Here is a 26,838-nt window from a genome sequence, read left to right as displayed (position 1 = left end):
TGAGCACCTTGTGGGACTGGGACTGTGTCCAACCTGATTATCTTGTATCTACCCCAGTGCTTAGAAGAGTGTCTGAAACAGTAAGCACTGAACAAATATTATTTTCTATTATTATTATTGAGTGCACATATTCACATGAGTGCTGAGGACAGTATAAACAAGTTCATAACTGCTAGAGTTGGCTGAAAGCACGAGATGGAAGTTAATTGCGGGCAGGGAACTTGTCTACCACCTCTGTTATACTGTTAATTTTGTACTCTCATAAGCACTTAGTACAGTGCTCTGCACATAGTAAGCACCCAAAAAATATGACTGATTGGTGGCGCAGGGTGCTGGAAGAGATGGAGGAGGTGGGATTTTAAGATGGGTTCGAATGTGGGGCAGCTAAGGCGTGGTTTTATAACAGCCTCTAAACTTCTTAATCTATTTCTGACTCCTTTCAGGCAGTTCTCCAAGTGGCTCACATCTTACCATTGCCCTCTTTTTGAAGACGTAATATTGTTGCGTTGGAATCTGTTTTACCACCCTTGAAAGAGTATTCCAATTAACTGGGGTATAATCTCCATTACAATCACAGCTTTGAAGACAAATCCTGTCCACTTCCCAGAACTAAATGAAGTTTTCTCTAGACCCTAAGCTCGCTGCAGGCAGGGAATATGTCTATCAACTCAGTTGTACTGCCATCCCCAAAGTAATTCCCAGAGCACTTCGTAAAGTGCTCTGCAACAATAGGCACTCAATAACAATAATAATAGTCATAATGGTACTTAAGCGCATACTATGTGCCAAGCACTGTTCTAAGTGCTGACTGATTCTTTCCTATGGGTTCTAATATTAGCTGTACCAAGAGACAGTCGTTTCATCTTCTGGAGATCCACCTCCTCCAGGAAGTATTCCCCCAATGGGTCTGGGGGCATGTATTTTTCATTCTGAGTGTGTATGGGGAACTCGGGAGTAGTGTCAAAAGGGAGCAGGGAGAAGGAAAGGAGAGGGTCAGGGCAGAGAGGAAAAGCGGAAGGGAAGGAAAGAGAAAAGAAGAGAGAAAAAGCCAGAGACCCACACTTATACCATCACTTCTCTTCTTCCTTTCTAGCCTGACCAGGCACTGTGGGTGGTGCGGCTCCTGACCCGAAGGCCCGTGAGGAGTAGCAGTCCACCGGCGCCTCACCTCTGCCCGTGCTGGCCAGGGAATCTGGAGGAATCCAATGGGAATGGGATGGGGGTCACAGGCCTGGCGCCGTTCCAGTGGCACCCACCACCCTACCCAAGTGTCAAGACATTTAGGGTCCTGGCATGGCTGTCCTGCAGACAATCTGGGGCAGCTCTGACCCCTCCCAAACCTTGTCCTGTCTGCAGGGTGCTAACCCAGGTGGCCCGGTAATTGCGCACACCCAGTTCCAGGGAAGATAAGAAAGGTAACGGTGCCACCGTCATCATCCTCCTCCTCCTGGTGGCAAGGAGCAACCATCTCCACCCTCTCCATCTCTGCCCTCCTGCCCAACCTATTCCAGCAAACCAGGGAGGGAAAATAATGGCTTAATTGCCCCCTGTAGTGCCAATTCCGTGGGGGCAATCTTTCCCTCCCACCCAGCTGCAGAGTCAGGACCACGTCCAGATCTCATCCGTCCAAAATCCCACCTCAGGACCTATTTGCTAATAATCCCTTGCAACATTTGTGTCCATACTGATTTATGTATTCTCCTCTTCACTTTCATTCATTCATTCATATTTATTGAGCACTTACTGGGTGCAGAACACTGTTCTAAGCGCTTGGGAGAGTAGACCACAACAATAAACAGACACATTCCCTGCCCACAACAAGCTTACAGTCTGGACAGGGAGAGACAGACATCAATACAAATAAATAAAATTAAAGATACGTACATAAGTGCTGTGAGGGGGGACGAGCAAAGGGAGCAAGTCAGGGCGACACATAGGGAGTGGGAGATGAGGAAGGGGTGGGGGGCTTAGTTAGGGAAGGTCTCTTGGAGCAGATGTGCCTTCAGTAAGGCTTTGAAAGTGGGGGAGAGTCATTATCTGTCAGATTTGAACAAGGAGGGCGTTCCAGCCCAGAGGCAGGATGTGGGCTAGGGATGGGGGCGAGATCTAGGCACAGAGAGAAGATTAGCACTAGAGGAGCAAAGTGTGCAGGATGGGTTGGAGAAGGAGAGAAGTGAGGTGAGGAAGGAGGGGGCAAGGTGGACTTCTTTAAAGCCAAAGGTGAGGAGTTTTTGTTTGATGTGGGGGTGGATAGGCAACCACTGGAGTTTTTTTTGAGGAGGAGGGGTGACATGTCCTGAACATTTTTGTAGAAGAATGATCCGGGCAGCAGAGTGAAGTGTGTACTGGTGTGGGGAAGTAATCCAAGGGGGAGAGGAGGAGTGATTGTATTTACGTGGTAGCAATCTGGATGGAGAGGAAAGGGCAGATTTTAGCAATGTTGTCAAGGTGGGCCGACAGGATTTAGTGACGGATTGAATACGTGGGTTGAATGAGAGAGAGGAGTGGAGAATAACACCAATGTTAGGGGCTTGTGAGACAGGAAGGATGGTGGTGCCCTCTTCAGTGATTGGAAAGTCTCAGGGGAGGGCAGGGTCTGGGTGGGAAGATAAAGAGCTCTTTTTTTGACAGAACATACATCTTTATCATTCAATCCTATTTATTGAGCGCCTACTGTGTGCAAAGAAAGCTAATCAGTTACCCCGGGCAAGTCACTTAACTTCTCAATGCTTCGGTTGATTCATCTGCTAAATTCCTGGGCAAATTGCCCTATGCACAATCTCATTAGCTTGCATCTACCCCAGCGCTTAGTACAGTGTGTGGCTCAGAGGAGGTGTTTAGCAAACACCATAAAAAACAGTGAATTGCCCAAGGTCACCCAGCAGGCAAGTGGCAGAGCCGGAACTGGAAGCCACATCCTCTGATTCCCAGGTCCATGCTTTTTCTGCTAGGCCAAATATCTTCCCTTAATGAGAAACAGGGCTAGAAAATGAGCTCTACCTTATTTTGGGGATGTACGGATTGTCTTTTAGCATTTCTCACTGAAAGTGGCACTTTCTTCAAATATGAATGACATGTCAGTCTCCCTCTTGATCCCTCTCACCACACAGCTACCTGTTGTAGCAATATTTTTAGCTTTGGCTTTCTTTTGGGGCAATCCTCACAGCTGATAGGCAAGCTAATTTGGTTTCTTTTGAAATTCCACGGCCTATAAGATTCTTTACGGCCCTCTTTCCCAACCCAATCACCTTTCTCCCAAGTTGCACCAGTCCAGGTCTCTTGCTTTTCTCCCAGTTTTTAGTTTCTAAACTGCTCTCTAAACACTTTTGTCAATTTTTAGTGTCAGCAGCTCAATGGTATATTTTTATGGTATTTGTCAAGTGCTTATTATGTGCCAGACACTGTACTAGGTGCTGGGGTAGATACAAGCTAATCAGTTTGGACACAGTCCCTGTCCCACGGGGGCCTCACAATCTCAATCCCCATTTTAGAGACTAGTCACTGAGTCCCAGAGAAGTGAAGTGACTTACCTAAGGTCACACAGTAGACAGGGAGCCAGGATTAGAATCCAGGTCCTTCTGGCTCCCGGACTTGTGCTCTAGATATTCTCAGTTTTGGTTCAGGTTGAGCCAGTCCCATGTGAACAAGGTCTCCCAGCACCCAACAGTCCCCTCGTCCCTCTGGAAGTCCAGAGTTTTGCCTGTCTCCTATTCCCACATATGGGACATTTTGGAGAACTCTGACTGAAATCCTGGACTTCTAACCTGGATTTGATCTCGTGCACCTGCTTTTTACCTCTTCGTACATCACGGGTACCAGTTTACACATTTTCTCCATGAGTGGATCTATCGATCGCCCTTAAAAATCAGGAACCAGATGGTTGATGGTGAGTAGGATTACCAAGCAAAATGAGGTATTTTAACTACCTGAACTAACAGTTCAGCCTACAGAAAGACCTGAAATCTAGAAAACAAAGAGGGAAGGCTCTTTTGTCAACACAGACCATTTAAAATATTAAACATGCATTTCCTTTAAAAGGCCACTGCCAAAAAAAAAAATGAATAATTTAGCATGCTCTCTTATGGGAGAAACAAAGTTTTAAAGGTGAAAAGTTCGTGTAAAGAAAAATGTACATTGAAAAATGCCTTAGGTCATGTAAAAGACTTTTAATTTGAAAATTTGGCTGATTTTCTTATATAAATGTAATTCTATTAAGCCATACTTCTACATATTTGAGAATTTTTAAAAGCATGAAGCTATATGCAGATTCTTTCTGTCCTCTCCTTATACTATGTGATACTTTCTGTAACTACTGCAAAAAACTTGGTTTACTGATTTGATATTAAACCGTGATTAAAACGGATTCAAAATGTAATCCACTGTGCATCAAAACAAAAACCCCCTAAATAATGACTATATAATCACAGTTCCCAAAGTGTCCATTAAATCACCTTTTACTTACTCTTTTGACTGATATTCTAGACTTCACTTGACTTTTTCCAACTCTACTGTAGGAATCCATGGTTATGCAGCTGTTTGCATTCGAGGAGAGTTATTCCAAAAACCCCTAGAGGGAAAAAAAATGTTAAAAATCAACTGATCTACTGATGTTGATGAAATAACTATTTCACAGTCTGTAAAATGGAGATTTAATACCTGTTCTCCCTCCCCATGTGGGACAGGAACTATGTTCAGCCTGATTATCCTATATCGGCCCAGGGCTTGGCACTGAACAAATACAATTATCATCATCATCATCATCAATTTTTTAAAGGCAAAATCCACAGAATTCTTTAAATCATGGTGATGGTTTATAAAAGGAATTCTTTATGACACTAATCTGTTAGATGGCAATTTTTGCCAGTTAGTTTCTAACTATTAAACAATACTCTTTATAGTACAGTAGAACTACTAATTTAGAGAGAGAATTTGTGTATGCATTTGTATGTGTGTGTCGGGGGTAGGAGGAAAAGACTTTCAATTAGTGAAAAACCATAACTTTAGAAATGTATTTGTTTTAAATGCAATTTTATCAGAAAGCTGTGGGTGAGTTGGAGGGAGAGGAGGAGGGGAGTTTGAGGGCCTTGACTTCCTTTCTTTCGATTGATCTTTCTCAGATTTCTCTGCCTAGGGTAACCGGAGATCAAGTGCTCATGCCTTTCTCATTTACTCCCTTCCTGTTTCCACATATCAGCTGCTCCCTTACAGCTTATCTAACAGACTGTAAACCACAGTAAAGATCAAAACACCTCTTTAGCTCAAAGCTTTATCTTATATGGAAATAGAAAAAGGCAGAGGGTAAAGTTTTCATGAAGTCTACTAATGGGGTAATCAAATACAATGAAAATTTCTTGAACTGCACAACATTAGGAAAGGAAATACAGTCGCTGAACCACTTTACTAGTCTGAAAAAGGGAAATTTCACAATAAAATCCCAACGCTTATGTTCTAAGAGATTCCCCTTTAAGCCCTACTCCATATGGAATGGTAAGAATGGTAAGATGAGATCACCGGAAAGATCACAGTCAGTTGGCCAGCTCTGAAGCAATGTTAAGTTAGGCGGAGAGAGTTGAGAGGGTGAATGTGTGCATCAGGAGAGGTTTGGACAGGACAGAGTCCAAACGGGGGCATGACCACCTGGAGTTAGGGGAAAGGGTTGAAAGATTAGAAGTCTGGAAGGGGGTGGTGCAGGAATAATCACGATAATGATGATAATAACTATAATAACTTGGGCATTTAAGGGCTTACTATGTGCCAACCATTGCATTAAGCATTGGGGAAGATATAATTCTGCATCTACACTGTATTATGCACCTAGGAGATAGAATAGATTAAGTAGACACAACTCCTGACACAAGAGGCGGACTGACTTAGAAGCACCATGGCATAGTGGATAGAGCTTGGGGCTGGGAGTCAGAAGAATCTGGGTTCTATTCCTGGCTCCGCCACTTGTCTGCTGTTTTACCCTGTGCAAGTCATTTGATTTCTCTGTGCCTCAATTACCTCATCTGTAAAATGGAGATTAAGACTGTGAGTCCAAGCGGGACAGGGACTGTGTCCAACTCAATTACCTTGAATCTACCCCAGCGCTTGGAATAGTGCATGGCAAACAGTAAGTGCTGAACAAATACCATTAAAAAAAACCCCAAACTCAGAGGAATATACAAGATAATCAAGCCAGGCACATTCCTGTCCCACATGGGCTGACAGTCTAATGGAGAGGGAGGGCAGATATTTAATCCCCATTTTATAGTTGAGAAAACTGAGGCACAGAGATATTAAGTGCCTAAGGTCACCCAGCAGGCAAGAAATCCTATCCCGGCTTGACTATTGCACCTATCTCCTCGCTGACTTCCCGGCCTCCTGTCTCTCCCCACTTCGATTCATACTTTACTCTTTATCCACAAAAATGTTCAGTGCAAGTCTCCCCACTCCTCAAGAACCTCCAACGGTTACCCAACCAGCTCCATACCAAACAGAAACTCCTTACTATTGATTTTAAAGTACTCAACCAGCTCACCCCACCCTACCTCACCAATTTACTACGGACACTCCGCTCCTCTACCGCCAGCTCACTCACTGTGCCCGAATCTCATCTATCTTGCTGCCAACCCCTTGCCCACTTCCTTCCCCTAGCCTGCAACTCCTTCCCCCTCCATACCTACCAGATCACTCTCTCCACCTTCAAAGCATTATTAAGGTTACATTTTCTCCAAGAGGCCTTCCCCGACTAAGCTGTCTTTCCCCGACTCGCTCTCCCTTCCGCATCTTCTACTTGGGTGGGACCTTTGGACATTGGATAGTCACCCCATCCCCAACCCCACGGTACTTATGTACAAATCTTTAAATGATATATTACGAAGTACTAATGCTTGCCTCCCCCTCTTGATTGCTAATTCTGTTATACTGTACTCGCCCAAGTGCTTAGCACGGTGCTGTGCATATAGTAAGCACTCAACAAATACCATTGGTTGATTGATTGTAATCGCTTCACCAAATCAGTCAGGAGTTTTAGACTAATCTATCTTAAACAAAAACAACAACAAGGAAATCTATCTGCCGGCACCACGGAAGCTAAACACACAACCAAACATCCAAAGCAGCATGGCATAGTGGTTAGAGCACGGGCCTCGGGGTCAGAAGATCATGGGTTCTACTCCCAACTCCACCACTTGTCTGCTGTGTGACCTTAGGGAAGTCACTTCGCTTCTCTCTACCTCGGTGACCTCATCTGTAAAATGGGGAATAAGGAAATAAGGACTGCCCCTAAGTGGGACAGGAACAGGGACAACGCTTAGTCCTGTACTTTGAGCACAGTGAGTGCTCAATCAATACCAATGATTGACTGGTCGTGACTCACTGCAATCAAGAAAGAGGCGGCTCTTTTCGAGCAGGAGCTTCGAAAGATTCACGAGACAAGGAAACAAAAGTGAAAACAGCAGAGAGCAATCAGACGGGGTTCAGTGGGACAGAGGATGTGGGTCTCACACTTAGTCTTTCATTCCCGCACAAGCACCAAAAGGCAAATTTCTTCACAGAGTGGTGGCATCTTCTAGTGGAAAGGATATACTTGTGGGTGTGAACGCATGACGCATATACGTGGGGGAGAAAACTGTGGGAGCTCATGAAACCAATGAAGAGGCACGTTAGAGAGAAAACCGCCCTTTCCTCTCCATTCCCAACTCTACCATGTAAATAGAATCGCTCATCCTAACCCACTTGGATTATTCCATCGGCCTCCTTGCTGACCTCCCAACCTCCTGCCTCTTCCCTCTCCAGTCCAAACTTCACTCCGCTGTCCACTCATTTTACTACAGTACCATTCAGGGCGTCATCCTACTCCTCAAAAAACTCCAGTGGGTGCCCATCCACCTCTACATCAAACAAAAACTCCTCACCACTGGTTTTAAAGCACTCCATTACCTTACCCTCTACTACCTCACCTCCCTATTACAACCCAGCCCACACACTTCACTCTATCGCTAACCTCACTGTGCTTCCATCTTGCCTATCTCGCCGCCGACCCCTCGCCTACGTCCTGCCCCTGGCCTGGAAGACCCTCCCTTCTCAAATCCTACAATGACTTCCCCCCTTCAAAGCCTTATTGAAGGCCCATCTCCTCCAAGAGGCCCTCCCTGACTATGCCCGTTTCCCCTTCCTCCATTCCTTTCTGTGTCGCCATGATTCCTTTCTGTTCACCATGATTTGCTCCCTCTGACCAGCCCCCAGCACTTATGTACACATCTGTCTTTTTTTTTTGATACTAATCTCTGCCTCCCCCTCTCTAGACTGTAAATTCATTGTGGATGGGCAATGTGTCTGTTTATCATTGTATTGTACTCTCCCAAGCGCTTAGTACAGTGCTCGGCACACACTAAGTGTCCCATAAATACAACTGAATGAAGATGCCTCTAAGAGTTAAGTAGCTTCAAATTAGTTGTCATATTCTATTATCAGTCCATCAGAAATAGCAATATCATGATTGAATAAGTGCAAAGAACTTTAAAAATGAGGTGTACTTTTCCTATAGAAAACTCTTTTCCCTTGCAGAAGTTGTCCAATTTAAAGAAATAATCTTAAATTTCAGGTCTGGGTTCTTGTCTTAAGGTTTGCACGGCATTCAAGAGCTGGGGCCAATTAATACATTGCTCCAAAACTAGGCAACCCAGTACTTAATGTAATTTCTCTAAAATGGACAACTTCTGCAAGGGTAAACAATTTTCTGACAAAATATTCTAATTCAAAATCACTTTAAATTTCAGGTCAGCTCTTTAGGTTGCCATGGCATTCAAGAGCTGGGGCTTAAATGAGAGGTCAATTAATCTGCTCCTCCAGCATGTTGGCAACCTATCATTTCCTCTTAAGCTAGCTGTGGGCAGGAAATGCGTCTATCAACTCTGTTACTCTGTGTTTCCCCCAAACTCTTGCTTCAGTGCTCTGCACACAGTATGTGCTCGATAAATACAACTGACTGACTCTCCCATTCTTCAGAACTCTGGCTCTAACCCCATCATCTGTCATTAGATAGTCACAATCACTTGCATTCAATCGTATTTATTGAGCACTTACTGTGTGCAGAGCACTGTGCTGAGCGCTTGGGAAGGTACAATACAACAATCAACAGTCACATCCCTGCCCACAACAAGCTTACAGTCTGGGGAGGTAGACAGACATCAATATAGACAGACATCAATACAAATAAATACAATTACAGATTTGTACATAAGTGCTGAGAGGCTGGGAAGGGGGAAAGAGCAAAGGGAGGAAGTCAGGGCGATGCAGAAGGGAGTGGGAGATGAGGAAAAGTGGGGCTTAATCTGGGAAGGCCTCTTATATCCCTTGGCCTTTGGACATGCAGTATATAGTTTCTTCATCGGGAAATAGAAGTCACAGGGAGGGAAGGGCAAGACACACTTTACGCCATTAAAATAGCACTTGAAGAAGTCTTATTAGGTGCAAGGTACCCTACTATGTGATTGGGATTGGGCAATAAAAGGAAGCCCTCAAAGAGCTAACAATTTAATTGGAGGGTGGAAAAAACATTATTTACCAACAGTGTGATTTACCTACAGTACATCTGGTAAGAGAAGCATTCATTCAATTGTATCTACTTGAGCCCTAACTGTGTGCAAAGCACTGTTCTAAGCACTTGAAGCATGAGGAAAGATAAGTGAAAAAATAATTTTGTACCTTGATATACATTTATGTGCTAAAGATGGTTGTAAGCGTGGCTCTTGGGATGACACGGGGTGTTTAAAATCAATCCTGGAGGAGGTGGAACTCCTGAAGGGATTCAGGAATTTTTACTTGGATTTCCCACCACCTCCTCAAACTTTGCAAGTTCAAAACAGAACGCCTCATCTTCCCACCCAAACCCTGTCTTTCCATCTCTGTAGACACCACCACTACCAACCGGGCTCACAGGTCTCTCATTCTGGCATTATCCTCAACCCATCTCTCAATCGACCCACATATTCAATCTGTCACCAAATCCTGTCAACTCAACCTTCACCACATTGCTAAAATCCGCTCTTCCCCTTCCAGCTCAACTGCTGCTATGCTTCTGCAGGCACTTATCACATCCCGCCTTCATTATTTCATCGGCCTCCTTGCTGACTTCTCTGCCTCCCGTCTCTCCCTACTCCAGTCCATACATCACTCTACTGCCTAGATCGCTTTCTTTAATGGTATCTGTGAAGCGCTCACTATGTGCCAGGCACCGTACTAAGCACTGGGGAAGATACAAGTGCTAGACAACCGTCAAGACCGCTTCACCACTCCTCATGAGCCTCCGATGATTGTTCATCCACCTGGTGCATCAAACAGAAACAGCTTTAAAGCACTCAGTCAGCTCATCCCCTCCTACCTTACCTCACTGATTTCCCACTATAACCCTTCGCTCCTCCATCGCTAACCTACTCACGTACTTGGATCTTGTTTATTTCGCTGTCGCCCCTTGCCCACATCTTCCCTCTGGCCTGTAATTCCCTCCTCCATATACACCAGACGACCAGTCTCCTCACCTTCAGAGCATTATTCAAATCCCCTCTCCTCCAAGAGGTCTTTTCCTCATTTCCCCTTCTCCCTCTCCCTTTTGCATTGGCTTGGATCCACACTATCTCTTGGGGAAGCAGTGTGGCCTAATGGAAAGACCACAGGCCTGGGAAACAGAGGCCGGGTTCCAATTCCGATTCTGCCACTTCCCAGCTGTGTGACGTTCTCTCATCTGCAGAAGGGGGATACGTTACCTTTTCTCCCCACCTAGACTGTGAGCCCCGGCAATCTATCCCAGTGCTTGGCATATAGTAAGCACTTGACAAATACCACTAAATCATTAGAATCACTTGACATTAGCCCCATGGCATTTATGTACATAGGTGTAATCTATTTTAATGTCCCTCTCCCCTTCTAGATGGAAAGGTCCTGGTAGACAGGGAACATGACTACCAACTTGTTTATACACACTTTCCCAAGTGCTTAGTACAGTGTTCTGCACACAATGAACACTCAAAAAACACCACTGTTTAAGATGCAGGGCTGCCAGAAGACCATTCTACATAGAATGGGAAATACTCTCACTTTGTCTGAAGACCTCCCAAGCACTAAGCACAGTCTTAATCCATCTGCTCTTTATCTCCTCAGTTATTTCTAAGTACCGGGAGCAGGGAACTGGAGTAGGGCCATTTTAGCAAAGCTACAGCTCCATATTATCCCTCCCTTGTTATTCAGGCTAACTCGGACCAACCATCAAACCCGAATTGCTGCTACTTCAGAACAGCACCAAGCAATATTCTGTCATTGAGCCAGATTTTTAAAACTATAAGGCAAAGTTCTTGTCCCAATCTAGCTCTGTAAATGCATTTCTGAGTCCGTGCCTCCAACCATCTACAACTTGTGTATTGCCGTGACCGGATTTCTCTTTCTCCAAATAGCTACGTGTCTGTGCCACTTTGCAAATGAAGCGTGGCACAGCTCGCTTTTTTTCACTGAGCTGTTTTTGTGTATGTTTGTTTACTTTCATCTCTGTGAATTTTAGAAAGCTTTCGATTCTGTCTGAGTGGCTAGTCTCCCAGCCTAGATCTGCCTCTGTGGATGTTTTGGTTTCTGTGTTTGAGTTCCTGGCTAGGCTTGGATGTGAATGTGTCTCTGTCGAAACGACGGGTCTTGTCTTTGTTTCTCCGGGTGTAAACTCCTTGTTCTCACCATGGACTAAGTACAGGGCAGGGCCCAAATTAGGTGCTCAATAAATGCCATCACTCTTCCTCCTCCTCTCTTTGTGGCTATTTTAAGTCAATGCCCGTTAAAATGGTCATTGTTCTTTACTGTTTGCGTCACATAATTAAAGCATTTGGCTTCTGGGAAACAAAGGTGGTTTTTTTTCATTTTTCATTAGTGATTTATCAGAGGAAAGATCCTTTAATAAAATTTTAAGTTGTACATATAAAAATCCCATTAGTACAAAATGAGTCCAAGGTTTATTATTTGGTTTATGTGAATATCAGTTTGCTCTAGGCTGTAAGTGCCTTGTGGGCAGGGAATGTGTCTACCAACTGTTACAGTCTTTCTACTGTTACAGCTTGTGTCTCCTAACTGTTATATTGTGCTATACTGTATTATACTGACGGGTGGATGAATCTGAAAGCTGGACAGTGAAAAAACGGGATAGAAAGAACATCGATTATTTTGAAATGTGGCGTTGGAGAAGGCTTTTGTGAATATCGTCACAATAATATTTGTGAATATGCTCAAGAAATGACAAATGGATTTTGGAGCAAATTAAACCAAAGTGGTCTTTAGAAGACTAAATGACTCGACACAGATTAGCGTATTTTGGACACATAATCAGGAGGGCTGATTCTCTGGAAAAGACATTAAATGCTAGGAAGTCCAGGGAAAACGTGGAAGAGGCAGACCGGCAGCTAGATGGATCGAGACCAAAACAATAACAACGGAAGAACCGTTAGAAAGGTTGCAGATTAGGGCGGAGGTCAGGACGTTCTGGAGAAAGTATATTCCATCGAGTCACTATGAATCGGAAACGACTCGACGGCACTTAATTAAACTCCTAGACTCTAAGTTCCTTGTGGGCAGGAAATGTGTCTGTTTATTGTTGTATCGTACTCTCCCAAGCGCTCAGTACAATGCTCTGCACACGGTAAGCGCTCAATAAATACACGACTGTTATATTATACTTGACCATGGCATAGTGGATAGAGCATGGGCCTGGTAGTCAGAAGGTCATGGGTTCTACTCCCAGCTCTGCCATTTGTCTGCTGTGTGACCCTGGGCAAGTCTCTTCACTTCTCTGTGCCTCAATTACCTCATCTGTAAAATGGGGGAGTGAGACTGTGAGCCCTGCACGGGACAGGAACTGTGTCCAACTTGATTTGCTCATATACACCCTGGTACTTAGTATGGTGCCTGGCACATAGTAAACGCTTAACAAGTACCATAATCATTATTATTAAAGTGCCTGGCACAGTGAGCGCTTAACAAATACCATCATCATCCCCTCAGTTACTCCATCTGTAAAATGGGGGTTAAGACTGTGAACCCCACGTGGGACAACCTGATGACCTTCCCAGAGCTTAGAACAGTGCTTGGCCCATACCATCAGCATTATTATTACTATTTTATCATCAGCAGCACACAGTATGGGCCCAACAAATACGATCTGACAGATCTGCGACCCAGGTCTTACTATTATTAGGTCTCATTATTATTCCTCCCTTGCCTATTCAAGCTAATTTGGACCAAGCTCGGACCCCGAGTTGCTGCTGAGACTTCGGAACAGCATCAGGCCATAATTTGGCATTGAGCCAGATTTTTTAAAACTCTGAATTCACACAAAGTTCTTGTCCCAATCGAGGTCAGTAACCGCATTTCACTTCCAAATATCTGCTGTGACCTTGGGTGCGTCCCTTAATTTAATAATAATGATGATGATGGTATTTGTTAAGCACTTACTATTTGCGAAGCACTTTTCTAGGCGCTGGAGATACAAGATGATCAGGTTGTCCCACACAGGGTTCACAGAGAAGCAGTGTGGCTCAGTGGAAAGAGCAGGGGCTTAGGAGTCAGAGATCATGGGTTCTAATCCTGCCTCCACCACCTGTCTGCTGGGTGATTTTGGGCAAGTCACTTAACATCTCGGTGCCTCTGTTACCTCATCTGTAAAAATGGGGATTAAGACTGTGAGCCCCATGTGGGACAACATGATTACCCTGTATCTACCCCAGTGCTTAGAACAGTGCTTGGCACATAGTAAGCACTTAACAAATATCAACAGTATTATTATTACTACTACATCCCAGTCTTAATCCCCACTGTCTTAATCCCCATCTCCCATTATGTGCTTTGCACATAGTAGGTGCTTAACAAATGCCAACATTATTATTAATCCCCATTTTTCAGATGAGGGAACTGAGGCCCAGAGAAGTGACTTGCCCGAGGTCACCCAGCAGCCAAGTGCAGACTTAACAAATGCCATCATTATTATTATTATTATTATTATTAATCCCCATTTTCCAGATGAGGGAACTGAGGCCCAGAGAAGTGACTTGCCCGAAGTCACCCAGCAGCCAAGTGCAGACTTAACAAATGCCATCATCATTATTATTATTATTGATCCCCATTTTCCAGATGAGGGAACTGAGGCCCAGATAAATGAACTGCCCGAGGTCACACACTAGCCAACTGCAGACTTAACAAATGCCATCATTTTTATTATTAATCCCCATTTTCCCGATGAGGAAACTGAGGCCCAGAGAAGTGACCAGCTCGAGGTCACCCAGCAGCCAAGTGCAGATTTAACAAATGCCATCATCATTATTATTGAACCCCATTTTCCAGATGAGGGAACTGAGGCCCAGAGCACTGAAGTGACCTGCCCGAGGTCGCACGGGGCAGTGAAGTGCCGACTTAAATGCCATCATTATTATTTCTATTGATCCCCATTTTCCAGATGAGGGACCTGAGGCCCAGAGAAGTGAGGTGACTTGCCCGAGGTCCCCCAGCAGCCCAGTGCCGCCTTAACAAAGGCCACCATTACTCCGCGGGGGCGGCGGCGGGATTAGAACCCACGACGCGGGGCCTCGTCGTGGGTCCCCGTGTCCACACCTGCAAAAGGGGAGTTTGGGGTCTCTTTCCCCCCGCGCGCGCGGCCGGGCTGGGCCTGAGGCGACAGGACCGCCCCGCGCCGCCCCCCCCCACCCAACGACCATCCGGAGGCGCGCGACGCCGGCGCGAGCCCAGGCGCGAGCCCAGGCGCGAGCCCAGGCGCGAGCCCAGGCGCGAGCCCAGGCGCGAGCCCAGGCGCGAGCCCAGGCGCGAGCCCAGGCGCGAGCCCGGACGGCCTCCCCCCCCCGCCCCGCGCCCCGCCGCCCCTCCCTCCGGTCTCCCCCGGCCGCCCCTCGCCTGCGGGGCAGCGGCGGGACTCACCCGGCGTCCGCGTCCCCCTCGCCGCCCCGACATGTCCCCGCTGCGGCCGCCCGGCGCGGCGCGACCCGGCCCGCCCCTCGGCCGCGCTCCCGCCGCCGCCGCCGCCGCCGCCCGACCCCCACATCTCGCGAGAGGAAGGGCCGCTCTCGCGGGAAGCCCGAGGCGCGCGCCCGCTGGAGGGGGCGGGGCCTCCGTCGCCATGGTTTCTCCCCTCAGCGCCTCAGCCGGGGCCCTCCTCGGCCCGGCCGCTGCCCACCGGCAAAAACCCCTAGAAAGAGCCGCGATTCCACGGCCTGCCCCCCAAACACCCAATGAATAATAATAATGTGTGGTATTGGTTAAGCGCTTACTCTGTGCAGAGCACTATTCTAAGCGCTGGGGGCTCAGTGGGAAGAGCCCGGGCTTGGGGGGTCAGAGGTCATGGGTTCGAATCCCAGCTCCGCCACTTGTCAGCTGGGTGACGGTGGGCAAGCCCCTTCACTTCTCTGGGCCTCAGTTACCTCATCTGGAAAATGGGGATTAACTGGGAGCCTCACGTGGGACAACTTGATTACCCTGTATCTACCCCAGCGCTTAGAACAGTGCTCTGCACATAGTAAGCCCTTAACAAATACCAGTATTATTATCAGCTTGTCCCATGTGAGGCTCACAGTCTTCATCGCCATTTTACAGATGAGGTCACTGAGGCCCAGAGAAGTGAAGTGACTTAATAATAATAATAATAGTAATAATGTTGGTATTTGTTCAGCACTTACCATGTGCAGAGCACTGTTCTAAGCGCTGGGGTAGATACAGGGTGATCAGGTGGTCCCTCATGGGGCTCACAGTCTTCATCCCCATTTTACAGATGAGGTAACTGAGGCCCAGAGAAGTGAAGTGACTTGCCCACAGTCACACAGCTGACAAGTGGCAGAGCTGGCATTCGAACCCATGACCTCTGACTTCCAAGCCCAGGCTCTTTCCACTGGGCCACACTGCTTCTCTGAAGCCACTGTGGTCTCTGGGAGGCCAAGTGACCCGACCTAGATTAGTGTAATTTGTACCCATCATCAGGAGGATTCATTCCCTAGAAAAGGCACTAATAACAATAATGATGATGGTATTGGTAAAGCACCTATTATGTGCCAAGCACTGGTCTAAAATAATCAAGTTGGACACAGTCCCTGTCCCACATGGGGCTCACCCTCTCAATCCCCATTTTACAGATGAGGTCACAGAGAAATTAGAGGACTTGCCCAAGGTCAAACAGCAGACCAGCGCTGGAGTTGGGATTAGAACCCAGGTCCTCTGACTCCCAGGCCCGGGCTTTATCCGCTAGGCCGTGCTGCTTCTCTCTCTGGCCTGATTGATTATCTTGTATCTATCCCGATACCTACTAACATAGAGTATTAACCAACACTATTATTATATTATTATAAAACACTTGCCCCCTTCCTGCCCACCCTCTTCAACCATTCACCTTCCAAACCTTCCCCTCTGCCTGACCTGATTGATTAGCTTGTATCTATCCCAGTACTTACTAACATAGAGTATTAACAAACACTATTATTATATTATGATCAAAACACTTGCCCCCTTCCTGCCCACCCTCTTCAACCATTCACTTTTCATCTGGTCCATCGGGAGTTTGACATTCACCTCTCTGAGTGACTTGGGTGATGTGGAGGCAGCGTGGCTTAGTGGAAAGAGCCCGGGCTTGGGAGTCACGGGTCATGGGTTCTAATCCCGGCCCCGCCACCCGTCTGCTGTGTGACCTCGGGTAAGTCACTTAACTTCTCTGCGCCTCAGTTCCCTCATCTGGAAAAAGGAGATGAAGACTGTGAGCTCCATGTGGGACAACCTGATTACCTTGTATCTATCCCAGTGCTTAGAACAGTGCTTGGCACATAGTAAGCGCTTAACAAATGCCATTATTATTATTATTATTATCCATACTCTGGTTTCATTGTTAATGACAGCATCACATCATTAGACTGTAACCTGCTCCTTTAGCCTGGAAACTCGCTGTGGGCAGGGAATGTGTTATATTACCCTCTTCCAAGCGCTTACTTAGTATGGTGCTCTGCCCGCAGTAAGGGCTCAATAAATACGATTGACCGATTGGCCTACTGACGTGGATCAGTCCAGCACTCAGCACCACACGACCAAGGGAAAATGAACACCTTTCAGGACTCGCTGCCGAGAGATGAGGCACAGAGCCGTTCTTGGCATGCTGAGTTACTCTGCACTGTTGTCCTGCTTTGGCCCGAAGAAATGGGAGACTGTTTTGAAAATGGAAACAGGATGTGAAAACCAGATTGGTTCCTTTTCTCCCAATTTGCTTCCTGCCATAATTAAAATGTAATTTACCCATCTAAGGTAGTTGACTAGGTCTGGAAAAGACATATAGCAAACAGGAGTAAAGAATCTGAGCGTCTACTATCTGACCCCAGTACCGAGAAATCTACTCTGTGATGGTCTTTCTGGAAGGTTCTTATCCTTCGGGTTATTTCTCAAAACTTTGGAGATAGGGTTTGTTTATTTATTTGTTGGGGGTTTTGACATCTGTTAAGCTCTTTTGATATGTGAAGGACTGTGCTGAGCTCTGGGAGAAGGTCCAGAAAAATGAAGTCAGGCATAGATTCTGGCCCCCAGGGAACTCCCAGCTAAAAAGAGGGAACCGATGACATACCCGGGGGAAAGAGATGACAGGAGACGTCCAGCAAAAACAACAATCTCCAGGAGCAATAACAAGAAATGCTGCTGTGCGTGACAGTCAGGAGGAAACCATCCTCAGGCTCCACCCGGCCGACGGTGGGCACCTTAGCCTCCCTGGTTCCGACAGGGCAAAGGCCGGCTTCAGCCCGTCCTACCCAGTTCTCGGCTCCCTGGCTGGGCCAGAGCTGCTTCCGGTCTTGTCTTAGGCCGTCGAGTCGTTTCTGACCCACAGCGATACCACGGACACATCTCTCGCAGAACGACCCGCTCTCCATCTGCCGTCGTTCCGGAGTGGACCCGTACGGTTTTCTTGGTAAAAATCCAGAAGCGGTTTACCGTTGCCTCCTTCCGTGCAGTAAACTCGAGTCCGCACTTTACAGATGGGGTAACTGAGGCCCAGAGAAGTTAAGTGACTTGCCCAAAGTCACACAGCGGAGTAGCAGAGGTGGGATTAGAACTCACCTCCTCTGACTCCCAAGCTCGGCCCTTTCCACTAAGCCCCGCTGCTTCTTTACTGACCACTCACTCTGTGCAGAGCACAGCAGTAAGCACTTAAAAGGGTAGGTACAACAGAGTCGGTAGACGTTTCCTGCCCAATAGGAGCTTACCGTCTAGTTCCCCGGGGTCCAGGCTCTAGGAATTCCTCCAGGGTCTCAACCCCCGCCATGGCCCCGGTGGATTCCGGCCTCGGTCCCGATGTGGAAGCTCAGTGAAGAGGAGCTAGTGCAGTAGGGAGGTTGGAAACTTTTCCTTTCTCCTCCTTCCCCACTCCCACCGAGTTCTGTCTCCTACAACCCGGTCCCTCATTCGCCCAAATGCTCGACGTCAAAACCAGGCGTTCCTCCGATACTTCACTTCTGAGTCTGGCCTTCATTTTTAGCATTCACTTTTGGGGTTCTGTCACCGTGGATGGGGGCAAATGTCCCTTCGCCCCTAAATGTCCCCCTCAATCCATCAACGGTATTTACTGCCTGCTTACCGTGTGCCGAGCACTGTATTCTGCTCTTGGGGGAGGACAAAGTAATAGATTGGGTTGACATGATTCCCGTCCTTAAGAAGCCTATCTAGTGGAGGAGATAAAATAAATTCCAGAGAGGCGTTCGTGGCACAGTTTAAGGATGTGTGTGTAAGTGCAGTGGGGCTGAGGGAGGGATGAGTATCAACTCCTTAAGGGGTCCGGAACTGATTGCACAGCTGATACAGGGATGTGATTTTAGGAGCATTTTGAAGATGGGAAAAGTGGTATACTTTAGGAATTGATGGTGGAGAATTCCAGGCCAGAGGGAGGATGTGGGCGAGCGGTCAGCGGTGACACAGAAAAGATTGAGGCACAGCGAGTAGGTAGGCCTTGGACGACTCGAGCACGTGGGCTGAGTTATAGTAGGAGGGGGCAAGTTGACGTGAGCGCCTTAAGTGAGGAGTATCTGTTTGATGCAGAGTTGGATGGGCCACCACGGGAGGTTTTCGGGGAGCGGAGAAGTCATGGACAGAAGAGTTTTTAAGAAAAATGATCTGCGCAGCAGAGTGGAGTATGAAACCGAGTGCGGTGAGACAGGAGGCCGGGAGGTCAGCGAGGAGACCGGGGCAGTACTCAAGGCGGGACAGAAGATGTGCTTGGACCAGAGCGGATAGAGAGGAAGGGGAAGATTCCAGAGATGTTCTGGAGGTTTGATGATTGACTGGCTATGCGGGTTGAATTGGAGAGAAGTGTCGTAGTCGAGGTGGCACTGTCGATGGTGAAAGAAAAGTCTGGGACAGGACGGGGTTTGGGTGGGAAGATGAGGAGTTCCGTTTTGCTTAGGCTGATGGACTGGTTGCCCCAGAAGAAACTGTACTTCTCCCTCGTGGCTTTAAGGACCCTTAGCAACTTGAGAGAAAGCGATGCCTCAAATTCCAGGTCTACAATTTTGGCATTTGAGGGTCTCTGCCCAGCCGCCGCAGAAATAACGTACAGGCGTTGACTGCATTCTGTTTATTTGAGAAGGAAGATCTCAGGTGAGTGCCACCAGAAGAGGCATCTCTTATCATGTACAACAAAATCAACCCTTTCTTCCATCAGAATACAAAAATACACATCTCAGTGACTTCCATACAATAATAAATATAGAATCATGCATCCGACAAGAAAAGGCACGGAAACTGGTCACTTAGTAGTCATAAAAAGCTACATTAACAAAGCTACCCAAATCATCTGTACAAGGAAATGTAACAATATATTCCAAAGGTGAAAACACATAAAACATCTCTAAAATAGTAAGCAATAAATACCTCCATTCTTTGAATATATTAAAAATAAAACTGTGCCATTGTAAACAGTATGTAAACAAACAAAAACTCACTCGTCCTTACAATTATTAAAGGTAAATAAAGCCCAAAGTCCAACCGCTGTTCTGTTAGATACGTATTTCAATTAGCAGGTTTGCCAGGCAGCTTAAAGTGACACTCTTTTCTGCAGCAGAGCCCAACGTGTTATGGGTAGATGGATTTTTCTCTCAAAAATAAATATAAGCATTAAGCTTCACAATGAAGAAGCCCAAGGTCCTAAGTCTTCAAATATTTTCCAGTGATCAAGGCCGAAATAAACTAGTTTTGGCAGTGGAAGGCCAAAAGAAAACTCACTGCTTAGGTCAAGAGGGAAGCACGCTTAATTCCTGGTTACTTGCAGAGAGGACAGGCAGAGTATACAAGTCGCATCTGTATTGGGGAAAAAAAGAACTCCTAATGCAAGCTCACTCATTTTCATTTTTAAGGAAGGTAGACGTGGCCGACACTGTGACTTGCGGTGGTAATTTTCCAGCACTTAGAGGCAATAATGCTACATGTGGTGTGAGTTTTGGGTTTTTTTACATAAAGATAAATCCAGAATTTATCTTCTGGAGTTCATCTTTTAGAACCCAAAAGTGATCATCTGCTCTAGATGTCCGTAGGTCAGTTCCCTGTGGCATGTCGATCTGAAAGTACTATTTTTTTACTGTACGCCTCGATGAGGATTGTTAGAAGCCTTTATCGGGTACACTGCCTTACTACTTGTTTCATAAGTGTACGTGAGGTTGAAATATAAGCCCACAGTATGTACAGCTCGATAATTTGGCTTGCGAAGGGGTTCGGGAAGCATCTGTGTTTGCGGACTAATATTACATATGATATTTTTACATCTATTTTGCTTCGTAAGTGCCAAAGAAATAAAAGTCATCCTCTAGAAATGAACAGTCAATTCATGATAGCCTCAGGATTCCCCACTGCTATTACTCCAACTGCACTTGACAGCTTCCCTGTAATCACAGAACAAAAGAAAATACGCTCGGCTCTCCTGGGTCACGTAAGGCTATGTTTCTGACAGATCCTATGTTTAGGAAAACATGCATTACGGTGCATTCGCCTTGTCTGGTGCTTACCTACGTTGGGCAGGGCCGTTTCTTCCAAAACGGCACTGGATTCTATCCAAACAAATGGCAGTTGTCCAAAAAAATATTCCCTGACAGAATTCTATTCTAAACACATGGTGAAAATGTGTATTAGGTCGACGTCAATAGTATTTGTTAGGCACTGGGTGCCAAGCACTGGGGTAGATGCAAAAAACTCAGATTAGACACAGTCTCATGGGGCTCACAGTCTAAAGGGGAGGGACAACAGGTATTGAATCCCCTTTGTAAAAATGAGGAAACTGAGGCACAATGAAGTAAAGGGACTTCATGAGCTCAGAGAGCTGGTTAGTGGCAGAACCAGGAAGAATTTAGGGAACTTGCCTACCGTCAGATTAATGAAGATTTTAAATTCACCAAATACATTTGACAGTCAACTCAAAGCTATGAAGATACGCAATCTTAAAAATGGATGAGTTGCCTGAAATATGGAATTTTAAACTGACTGTTCCTCATGAAGTGCCCTAGCTATAGTTCAAAGTAAAATAAGTCTAAAATGTTGCCATACCCCCAAATGAATCTCCTTTCCTTATGTACTGTAAAATGAAAGAAAAGGGCGGCACAGCATATTTGAAAGCTTGCATAAACTCATAAATTCAATGGGACAATCTGCGGAAAAGAAATTATTCTTAGGATCTTCTGGTGTCAAACATGGGCAAGGGGGAAAAAAAAACTGTAGAATTCGCAGTGGAAAACGTGTCTACGACTATCAGATTCTTAGATGGCAATCACTATTCGGACCCGGGCACCTTGGCATAGTTTAAAGTGATCACACGCAACTGAAAAGGTACAACTCCATAGTCTGAACTTCTATTTTCAGTCATTTGGAAATATTCCACATCACACTAGACTGTAATGTTCTTGAGGGTAGGGGCTGTGTCATACTCACTCTATGGTACGCTCCCAAGTGCTTAGAGCACACAATAAACCTTGTGACTGAATGTGTTTAATGTTCTTTCTCACTTTGTGAGAATATGAAAAAGGGCATCAGTTTGAAATAGCTCTTCTTTTTTCCCCACTTCTTACATGTGTATATGCATATATATATATATATATATATATATATATGGTAAATATGTGCACACTACTAGGGAAATTTTGAGATCCTTCTATCCTAAAAGTTTTCTGGGGCAAGATAAAGGATGTCTAGAGTTTCCATTGCATTTTTACTTTACTGTCTTTAAATGACAATCAGTGTAAAATGCCCTTTAAGATGATCAGCCAATGAAAATACTTGGTGGAATGGTTTTAGCAAATTTCTCCTACCTAAAAATCTACACCTCAGGGACGCATGATCCAAAAACCAAAATTAGCACAATGCCTGGTCCACATTACAATCACTGTTTTTCTTGGCATGAGAGGGTAAAAGAAAGATTTTATTACTCAAAATTATAACAGAAATATTTCAATGGAAGCCCTGGGGTTTTACTAGCTTGAACACCCCTGGAAATCGCTGTCTTGGCTAAACTTGCTGCTTAGCAGAGCAAGAGAATGTTCATCTTTCCTATAATAGAGCTATTCTAATTTTTACATTTTCTTCCTTAAATTTGCTTTCATTTCCTTTTCTTATAATTGTGTTAATACACAGAAAGCCAGAGAAATGAACAACAATATATATCAAACTCTCACCAAGTTAACAATTTGTCATTGAATCTCAAAAGTGTTTTGCAGACGCACAAAGTCTGAGAATTATCATCCCCGTTAGAGGTTCACAGAGATACAGTGAAGGACAATTTTGCAATCTCCATTACTGAGAGGTACAACCAATTCATGATTCAAATCTGATTTGGGCCCTGGAAAGCCTGAGAAATGGGCCCAGTGAGAGTAAGATGCTTATGCCTTGAAATTCTTGGAGATATTTCCAAGGAGTTACCCCCAATTAGTGACTCACAACTGCTGGCTTTTCATAAGCGAAGATGAGGCTATGGATGGTGAGATCTTATCTTGAGATCTGGTCAGAGCCTACAGTCCCCTTCACATTCCTAATTAATTAGGATGGATTCCTAATCCTCACCTGCCCCTGAAGCTTCTTCACAAAACGGATGACGGATATTTAGAATCTGTTCCCTCGGGAAGTTGTGCAGGCTGAAAATTTCAACGGATTCAAAGCGGGAGAGGGCGGTGGTTGTCATTTAATATCAGGCCACCGATCAACTATGCTGAGGTTGTTAAGAGAATGTTAAGGATGGAGAGGGAAAAATGAGTGATATTGGGTAGTTCACCCCTAACCATAAGGGTGGATCCCCAGGAAGCCAGCATCACCCGATTCCTGGACTGTGGTTAGTCTGATTTTTTTTTTTTAATGGCATTTCTTAAGCACTTACTATGTTCCAGGCAATGGGCTGGGATAAATACAAGCTAATCAGGTTGGACCCAGTCCACGGCCCCCAATGGGGCTCAAAGTCCTAATCGCCATTTTACAGATGAGGTCACTGAGACACAGAGAGGTGAAGTGACTTGCCCCAGGTCACCCAGCAGACAAACTTTGGAGCCGGGATCAGAACCCAGGTCCTTCTGCCTCCCAGGCTCACGCTCTATCCCCGAGTAGGCCCCGCTGCTGCGGCCTAACGGTCAGTAACGGTCTTGCTTTGGCTCTGGCCTTACGGTCGTGAGAAACCCCGCTGGTCTTCCTAGCCCAGAGCTGGCTACCGCCCACCCTCCCCGTCTCACACGACCCCTGCTGCCTCGGCCAGTTCCCTTCCTCTCTGACGCCGCCGCCGGCATCTGTAGCTCGGGGCAAGCCACGGCAGAGGTAGGAGTAGAGCCTGAGAGGAAACAGGGGTTTGGGATGGCTTTGCCTGGTCCTCACTGAGTGGTGGTCAGTCGATCAGTAGCATTTACTGAGTGCACACTGTTTGCAGAGCACTGTACTAAACACTTGGGAGAGTTCCATACAACAGAGTTGGTAGAGGCGGGGGGACCTGGGGCGGTCGTCTCTTTCGGCCAGTGATAAAAGGATCCCTGAGTGTGCAAGCCTCCACTTGAAAAAACCCCACTCTGTTTACATCACAATCTTGGGAACTGCTTTTCAGAGGTTTCCTGGTAAATCACTACTCTTCTAGGGGATTCCTTGTAAGATATGTGTCTCTGCCCTTGGCACTGGAGGACTGTGCCACTGATGGCAAGATCCTATTCATGCCTAGGTATTAATAATAATTATTATAGTAATAGTGTTATTCTAATAATATATAATAATAATATGGTACTTGTTAAGTACTTACTCTGGCCAAGCACTGTTCTAAGTGCTGGAGTAGTTACACGTTAATCAGGTTGGACACAGTCCCCGTCCCACACGGGGTTCACTCTCTCAATGCCCATTTTACAGATGAGGTAACTGAAGGCCCAGAGAAGTTTAGTGACTTGCCCAAGGTCACACAGCAGACATGGGGCAGAGTCGGGATTAGAACCCAGGTCCTTCTGACTCGCAGGGCTGTGCTCTATCCACAAGGCCACGCTTAGTGGGTATTAGAGAAGCAGCGTGGCTCACTGGAAAGAGCACGGGCTTTGGAGTCAGAGGTCATGGGTTCGAACCCCGGCTCTACCACTTGTCAGCTGTGTGACTTTGGGCAAGTCACTTAACTTCTCGGTGCCTCAGTTACCTCATCTGTAAAATGGGGATTAAGACTGTGAGCCCCACGTGGGACAACCTGATTCCCCTGTGTCTACCCCAGCGCTTAGAACAGTGCTCGGCACATAGTAAGCGCTTAACAAATACCACCATTAATTATTAGAAGCAGCGTGGCTCAGTGGAAAGAGCCCGGGCTTGGGAGTCAGAGGTCATGGGTTCGAATACCGGCTCTGCCACCTGTCAGCTGTGTGACTGTGGGCAAGTCACTTCACTTCTCTGTGCCTCAGTTACCTCATCTGTAAAATGGGGATGAAGACTGTGAGCCTCACGTGGGACAACCTCATTACCCTGCATCATCCCCTAGTGCTTAGAACAGTGCTCGGCACATAGTAAGCGCTTAACAAATACCAATATCATTATTATTATTATTATTATTATTATTATTGCTGAGAAGCTCCCTTTCCGGTGGACACTGTCATCTTGTGACATTCCTCCTCCTTCCTCCCCCCTTCATTCATTCATTCATTCAATAGTATTTATTGAGCGCTTACTATGTGCAGAGCACTGTACTAAGCGCTTGGGATGAACAAGTCGGCAACAGATAGAGACAGTCCCCGCCGTTTGACGGGCTTACAGTCTAATCGGGGGAGGCTTCAGAAAAGCCTATGTCAGAATGTGAAAGGGGTTTCCTAATTATACTGAAATTAACTATACTCTAAAAAGCAAGAGTAATTGGAATTAAGAAACTTTGCTTAGAGTTAGAGAATTCTTTAAAGCAAAAATAACTATTGTATGTGGTAGGCACTTACTATGTGCCAAACACTACACTAAGCAGTGGGGTAGGTACAAGATAGTCAGGTTGGACAGAGTCCCTTTCCCTCGTGGGGCTCACAGTCTAATGGGAACATATTAAATCCCCATTTTACAGATGAAGAAATGGAGGCACAGAGCAGTTAAGCAGTTAAGCCTAAGGTCACAGCAGGCAGGTGACAGAGCTGGGATTAGAACCCACATCCTCTGACTCACAGGCCCAAGGTCTTCTCATTAAGACCGTGCTGCTTCTCAATAACCCAGACTATAAGGCAACTTTGAGAAAAGAGACTGTTCCGTTTAAAGTTAAAAATGGTTCCGATGCTGGCCGACATGAAATTCTGTTCAATCTCAAGAAGGGAAAATGCAATTACCATTCGATTTAAATTGTAACGTTAAGCTTTCCAATCTATTTATTTATATTGACGCTACTGATGCCTGGCTACTTATTTTGCTTTGATTTCTTGTCTGTCTCCCCCCTTCTAGACTGTAAGCCCGTTGCTGGGTAGGGATCGTCTCCGCTGCCGAATTGTACTTCCCAAGCGCTTAGGAAGGTGCTCTGCACACGGTAAGCGCTCAATAAATAAGTCTGAATGAATTTCCAAAGGTCATGTTGGAATGTTAGGTCTTGGCTAAATTTCTTTATGCCTGATTTATAAGTGGGCAAGCAATTCAACAGATTTTAGAATGTTTGGCCTTTCTCATTTATCAAATAAGGAGATTAACTAATGGAGGGTAGGACTACAGTTTCCTACTGTGAGGGTGATTTGGGAAGGCCTGCTTGAAGACAAGGAGAATGTATAGTGGCGTCCCCTCGGGCTCTCCACGTAAAGGGCGAATAGCTGCGTGTCCACAGGGAGTTGTGACACGGACTGTTGGCGGAGAGGTGGGGAAATGCAGTCCCTCGCTGCATCCATTTTCCACATTTTAAAATATTTGCAGTGAATCCTTTTTGCCATCAGAAATCACCGAAGTCCAGAAAATTTCGTTCCGCTTGAAGTATCTCAGGTAGGGTAGTAAAAAGAACCAAAGGAGGGCACTTCAGAAATAAAGCGAGCTTCTGTCTGACAGAAAGGAGTGCTTCAAGTACATAAGCAAATAAATCATTAACGGCTAGTAAACTGCAAGCGAGATCGCAGTAGAAAAGAACTAGAAAATGCATTTTTTCATATAAAAAGGTCAAGTTCTGCAATATATTCTCTATATAAATATGACGATTTATATAATTGCTCAAGACCCCTTATTGACGCTTATCAAGTAACACTGTCCGAGATCAACTCTGTTGATATCAACCTTCTCTATCTCAGAGACAGAAGGCAATAGGAATTTTTAATTCCTGCCCTGGGGAACCAAATATACAAAGCTGGTTTACTACTCAAAGAATTAAAATTCCTGCAATTG

At 45.8% G+C, this 26,838-nt stretch overlaps 2 protein-coding genes across 2 annotated transcripts in view; both read right to left on the bottom strand.

Moving 5' to 3' along the window:
• The window catches only part of AKAP11 (A-kinase anchoring protein 11), a 53,529-nt gene extending 38,538 nt beyond the window's left edge, over positions 1–14,991 (bottom strand). The window contains 2 exon segments of the mRNA XM_029047844.2: positions 4,463–4,567; positions 14,941–14,991. Of these exon segments, the coding sequence (XP_028903677.1) occupies positions 4,463–4,522 (60 nt within the window). The 5' untranslated portion in view covers positions 4,523–4,567; positions 14,941–14,991.
• Positions 14,992–19,594: 4,603 nt separating this feature from the next.
• Positions 19,595–26,838, bottom strand: part of DGKH (diacylglycerol kinase eta) — a 163,948-nt gene continuing 156,704 nt past the window's right edge. The window contains exon 30 of the mRNA XM_039914881.1: positions 19,595–20,331. Coding sequence (XP_039770815.1) covers positions 20,282–20,331 — 50 coding nt within the window. The 3' untranslated portion in view covers positions 19,595–20,281. The remainder of the gene's footprint in view (positions 20,332–26,838) is intronic.

Source organism: Ornithorhynchus anatinus, chromosome 20 (assembly GCF_004115215.2).
Source record: "Ornithorhynchus anatinus isolate Pmale09 chromosome 20, mOrnAna1.pri.v4, whole genome shotgun sequence".
In the NCBI taxonomy this organism is placed as follows: Eukaryota; Metazoa; Chordata; class Mammalia; order Monotremata; family Ornithorhynchidae; genus Ornithorhynchus; species Ornithorhynchus anatinus.
This window is presented reverse-complemented; position numbering and strand designations above follow the sequence as displayed.